Raw genomic sequence first — 6,278 nt, forward strand, 5'->3', positions numbered from 1 at the left:
CCGTCGGCGTCTGGTGTAATCTGGTGGGTATAAGCAGCGGTGACATTTTTTATGTAATTACAGCGAAGTCGACGGGCATGAGTTCGCGGGAGGGTGAGAAGCGGGTGAAAGGTGAGGGAAGCTGGGCTGGAGGTGCTTTTGTTTTACAGTGCAATTTCGGCAAGTGCTTCTTACAAGCCCATCCGAGAAATTATATGTTTGGTTGGGCTTAAACAAACAAGGCCTAAGGTGAACAAGGAACTGTGGTGTCTGACATGTTGGTATTGAGAAGAAAATACAAGTCTCAGATGTAAGAAATGGGACATGATGGAATTTTTAAAAGCTGATAGTGACTTGCCATGGATGTGCATAGGAGATCTCAACAAAGTATTGAAAAGGAGAAGATGGCGCACATGGGTGCAAATTCTACAGTTTCTTCACACAACGTTGATCTATGTGGGCGAGATGACTTGAGATACATTGGACTGTATATCGGTCTGCGTACGCAGCCAAGTTTGCAGGCCTCGAGGTGTCACCTACAACAACGTTTACATAGAAGTCTAAAGCTCCACTGCAGTGTCACTTCTTTTCTTGGCTGGCCATCAAGAATCGTTGTTGGACATCCGATAGGCTTGCTCGACGTGGGCTACCCCACCGAGCCTCCTGCCTGTTCTGTGACCGGAGTGAAGAGACCATTAGCCACATAATGATCATTTGTGTCTTGGCGAAGGAGATATGGCACCGCGTCGCTATCGCAAGTGGAAGACCAAAGTTTGAACCAAGGTTCAATGAGACCTTGCTCGACTGGTGTGTCAGACAAAAACTGAGGGACGAGAACAAGAAGTACGCATGGGCGTTGTGCCTTCTAGGCATGTGGGAAATCTAGAAACACCGAAATGACATCCTCTTCAACGGCGCGTCTCCATCTCCAGCCCAACTCATCCGAAGGATTGACAACGAGGGAAGGGTATGGGTGACGGCGGGGCTGATCAGCAAAGCTCTTGAGGGGTTAGTAGTGGAGGCATCACCGCGGGTAATTCAGGAGTAGTCCGTCATGTAGCTCTTGGGGTGGAGATGGCTTCGATGAGCCATTTGTAAATTATGTCCTGCATGACCCATTGGGAGTCTCTCTCACATTTCTTCTATAATGAATGATACGTACTCTCGTGCGTATTTGAGAAAAAAATTGAGAAAAAAGTGAAAGGGAAACAGTACACGAAAGTGCACTTTGGATCAGGTGCTAGCAACGAATGAGTGGAGAACGATGTTCTATCAACACTCACCACACCCACTTTCGAAACTATGCTTGTCAAATCAGTAAAGAAGTACTCTCTCTGTGAAAAGAATATAAGATCGTTTAGATCTATGAAATTATTCCCTCCATCCCAGAATAGGTGATTCAAATTTGAACTAGTGAGGGACTAGCAGTCTTTGCAGACCATCACGTACAAATATTATTGTTTGCATGCCGTAGCCACACACACGTTCTGACAGACTGCACCATGTGAACCATGTATTACTTCGACTCATAGGGACAGTATGTGATCTATCAACTTGTCTACTGCCAGCTGAGTTGACCCCGCGCTGCCCAAAGCCTCCATTGCTTTGATCTAAAGCTCCTTCGCTCTCTCCCTCATGGCCGCGCCATCGTCCCCTTCCATGAACCTCGCGATCGCCTCCGCAACCTTGCCCCGTTCCAGCTTGCCGGCCAGCAAGGCTCCCGTCCGCCACACCTCCTCCACGTACCTCCCGTTGGCCAGCTGATCGCCGAAGAGCGGCCTGCACAGCATCGGCACCCCCTCGCAGATGCCCTCCAGCGTCGAGTTCCAGCCGCTGTGCGTCCAGAACCCGTCGACCGCACGGTGGCCGAGCACCTCCTGCTGCGGCGCCCACCGCACCACCTTGCCCCTGCCCTCCGCCGCCCGCTCGAACCCCTCCGGCAGCTCTACGTCCTCGGCGCCGGAGCCGATGACGAGGCCCCGCCGGACGACCCACAGGAATGGCCTGCCGCTGTTGGCGAGGCCCCACGCGACCTCCTCGAAGTCTTCCCGGCTCACCGGGGCCACGCTCCCGAAGCTCACGTACAGCACGGAGCCCGCGGCCTGCGCGTCCAGCCACTCGATGCAGCTCCGGTCTGCCTCGAGCAGGCTGCTGCCGGCGCCGCCGATGGCGGAGAGCTTGTGGAGCGGGCCGATGGCGAAGACCCCGACGCCGCTGGCGGCGAGCTCGGAACGGATCGCCTCCAGCTCCGGGGTCTCGAGCGCTTCGAACGTGTTGATCACGACCCCCGAGGAGTTGTCCGTGACCTCGGTGGCCGTGTCCAGGAGCCTGTTCGCCATCTCTGGGTTGGGATATTTGCTGGGGTCGAACAGGTCCGACACCCGGATCGGCGCCAGCTCCTTCACCGGCTTGTCCAGCTCGTGCTCTGAGCAGAGTATTCCATCCAGAGATCTCAGCAACTAATTGTGATCACGATTAACAACACACAGAATTAGTAGTGAGTAGTGACTGTAACTAACCTTGCGCCGGCAGGTATCCCTTGTCGTGGAGCATGGCGTAGGACCGGAACAAGCGGATGGCGGCCGCGCTGCCGGTGTGCAGCACGACCGTCGGCATGCCCAGCTCGGTCGCGGCCTTCTGCGCGGCGGGGAGGCTGGTGTCGATGACAAGGCACGACGGGCGGGGCTCCAAGGCCGCGAGCGCGTCGCGGACGCACCCTGACTCCTCCATGGCATCGTTCATCGCGAGGATCTTGCCGATGCCGTCCTTGGCGTCCGGCATGCCGCCGTCGGCCACGGCGACGAAGCCGAACTCCGGGTGGGCGGCCGGGTCGAGGGCGTTGAAGGTGGTGTGGAGGACGGTGATGGCGAGGCCTCGGCCGTGGAGCGCGTCGGCGAGCTGCAGCGCCGGGCTGAGGTGGCCCTGGAACGGCAGCGGGAACAGCGCGACGTGACCCCCGGCCATCGTTGTGGAGCAGCTGAGTTTTTCGCCGGTCAGAGACTAAGAGTACGACTATTTATATATCCTAGTGCAGAATGTTAGTCAGTGCAGGAAGCTTCCAGGAAATTTCGGGGTTTTTATTCCCAAGAAGAAGTTAGATACTCCCTCCAAGGTCCTTTTTACTGCACATATTAGATTTTTGTCAAGTTAAACTTTGCAATGTTTGACCAAATTTATATTAAAAAATATCAATATCTACAATATCAAATTTATACGCTATGAAACTACATTTCATAATGAATCTAACAATATTGATTTGGCATTGTGAATGCTGATGCTTTTTTCTACAAGTTTGATCAAACTAGAGATATTTTGTTTTCGGGTAAAACCTATACGCGGACTAAAAAGACCGAAGGGAGATTTGCGATTACATCAACATGTGGAAATTTCGAAAAGAAATACACTTTGTAAAATGGTAGAGTAGCTCCCAAGGCTCTTGACTGACATCGGAAGATTCTTTACAAGATTGGGTTTCGTTTCCTGGGCGACAAGGGTTGAAGTAGCGGGCCTTGACTTGTCAGGGTAATTAAGTCACTACAACTAAATAAATAGTGAAAGTGGACAGCACATAATTAAGTAGCCACGCGGCAAGGACAGGGGTCACGTGGTCTGATAAGGTGGACAGGGTGATCGTCGACGGTGATGTGATGACGGGCGTAGTTGAAACGGTCAAATGGTTGAACTCCTCCCACACTAGCAAAGTAACCTTGCACGCGAAGCTCGAGTGCTCGCAGCCAAGATTCTGGATGAGATTAAGGATTGGAAGCCCGCACTCAACGGAGCAGGAGGTTTGCAACGTTTTGTGAGAGAATAGCCTAGTTGTTCGCAACTCGCTAGGCTTCTTGTAAATCCTTATGCTCTCTTCTATAAAAATATGATACGTATTTTGTGTACTTTAAAACTAAAAACATGCACACAAAGCAACCGGTAACTACTCTGGTTTCTGTGTATAGAAGGGATAGATCAGCAACTTTTCTAAACAGTAAGGACATAATTCTTACCATGGCAGGGACTGCAATCTAAATTACCTAGTTAGAGTATGTTAACGATCTTGTATTTCTTAACAGAGGGAGTATCTATCAACGACGAGGTTAATAAAAAGTAGACATGAGAAGAACCCATGGAAGCTATAGAAGTACTGCATTTATAGCGCTAACAAGTTCCAGTGAAAGAAGAAAAATACATCTCCAAGTTGGATTTTTGCTACACCTGTATTTGGCCAGCCTCCACCAAAATCCATGGCACCAAAGACATATTGTGTTGCCCTTCAGGAAACAATCAAAGCGGATTTCAACTACCTCGAGCTCAAATCCGTAGACCCACAGGAAAAAAATTGCTTGGCAATGGGTGCCGACTGTAGGACATTCGGATGGTTTACTCTTGGGCATCGACAAAACTCAATACTTTGTCTCAAATTGAAGTTTGGGCCGTTTTTCCTCGGCGCTTCTATCCAAAGAGTTGCCACGCAAGCTACTTGGGAGTTGTGTGTGGTTTATTTCCCTGCTGATTGATTTTCTCGACGAGACGAGGTCTAAGATTGCCACTATTTCCTCCCTTGTTATCATCAGATGTGATTTCCACTTCACCCGAGAAGCTGGCGACAAGTCGTCGGGTAACATTTGCCGGAGTAGAGTCAATCTGTTTAATGATGCCCACAATGATGTGGCACTGAGCGATGACTTTTATTACTTTCAAGATTTATAGGAAAATCTGTTGTACTATCAAGTTTATTTTTCTTCACAAAGTTGCGCTATGAAGGTTTTTTTTAGGACATGGAAGAGAATAAGGTAACAGTGATCTCGTGCCCAGTCTGTTTGAGAGCTACCACGTGATGGGTTAGAATTTTCGAACGTTTGAGAGCCCAGATTTGCAGGTCGTTGATGTAGATGCTCTTATGCCCGTCTCTCCATCCTCTTCAGCGTTTGCTAATTGAGAATCTAAAAAGAATCACTAAAAAAAGAATGCTGATAATACCCACACGTACGATGGGAGCAACACCCGCCCACACATCATGTGTGATATAAGCAGGAGGCAGCCCACACGGGTCATGTGTGGGCGAACATTAGAACCGCCCACATGTGTGGGCGCACCTACTTCGTGCCACACGCCCAATAAATACTACTCATTCTCACCCTGCAGGTGTGGCACAAAGTAAATATGCACACACGTCCTGGCGCAGTTACGTTAGTTACTCGCAAGATGACGTTTTACTTACCCCGGAGACGGCAATTTTAGTTATCTGCAATGGCAAATATAGTTGTAAAAGTATGGCAACTCTCTCTGTTTTGGTTAACTATAGTTACCATGACTAATTTACTAGTTGACACGTGTGGTCCAATCATAGCTGCCATGCACGATTAATCATAGTTGCTATGTGTGTTTACCTGATTGCCGTGTACGCGCAACTACAGTTGCCATCTGCCAACGAATTATAGTTGCCATGTGCGTTTACCTAGTTGGCACATACGCGCAACTGCAGTTGCCATCTTTTATGTACGAGTCGTCATGTGGGCGAAAAACAATTCACCCACACGCGGGCGGACTAGGTAGTGACTATGTGGGCGGGAACTGATTTGCCCACACGATGTAGCAGGCAACCGCACGCTGCGGGTCGTGTGGGCGAGCGCTCTAACGCCCACACAACATGCTATGTCTATGTGGCACTGAAATTCCAACAAATTCGTGCAAAGCAGAATCAACATGGATCAACACGTATAGACGAAGTACAAACATACCACACGTGTGGGCATTATCGTCCGAGAAAAAAGAATTATACATGCCCTTCTATGCACGTGCCATGCAACGCAAGATGTATTCAAACGCTCATGTAAAGGTCTAGCTTGGCTTACCGCAGCTGTCTTGCCGTCGCCGCCCGCGCATCTTCGAGCTTGGACGGGTCACGCTGCCGTCGCCGCCGCAGCGTTCTCTCGCCGGTCTGGTGCACGTGCACCGCCGAACGAGGCCCCCGTACTCGCCGCCGCCGTGGGCACGTTTCTCTTGGCTCTTTCCCTTCTCTTTGTGGTTTTTCTTGTGTACATATGTTTTCCCTGGGCGCATTCTCTGGTACGGCCCCCTCCGCTGCGTGTGCTTCTGCACAACCTTTTATAGGCAAGGATCGTACCACAGAATGGATAGAAACGATCCGCTCCAGCGCAGCGGCAGAGTTGTTTGTCAGGTCCTACTCTTTTGGAGATGATATGCACGTTATCTCTGTGAAGCTTATCTGTTGTGCGTGCGGTGCAGCAGCTAGACCCGCACACGGACACAGGTATGGCTGGCACGTAGGGCCCTGGCTCGAT

The 6,278-nt window shown here is 50.4% G+C and overlaps 1 protein-coding gene across 1 annotated transcript; it reads right to left on the reverse strand.

Moving 5' to 3' along the window:
- Window positions 1–1,316: 1,316 nt before the first annotated feature.
- Window positions 1,317–6,037, reverse strand: LOC123063326 (DIMBOA UDP-glucosyltransferase BX9). Its single transcript, XM_044487081.1, has 3 exons — window positions 5,829–6,037; window positions 2,499–3,101; window positions 1,317–2,404 (listed from the first exon to the last, which is right to left on the reverse strand). The coding sequence occupies exons 2-3, from the start codon at window positions 2,941–2,943 to the stop codon at window positions 1,590–1,592; spliced, it is 1,260 nt and encodes a 419-aa protein (XP_044343016.1). The 5' UTR covers window positions 2,944–3,101; window positions 5,829–6,037; the 3' UTR covers window positions 1,317–1,589.
- Between the last annotated feature and the right edge of the window lie 241 nt (window positions 6,038–6,278).

The sequence above is a fragment of the Triticum aestivum genome, chromosome 3A (genome assembly GCF_018294505.1).
Source record: "Triticum aestivum cultivar Chinese Spring chromosome 3A, IWGSC CS RefSeq v2.1, whole genome shotgun sequence".
NCBI lineage: Eukaryota > Viridiplantae > Streptophyta > Magnoliopsida > Poales > Poaceae > Triticum > Triticum aestivum.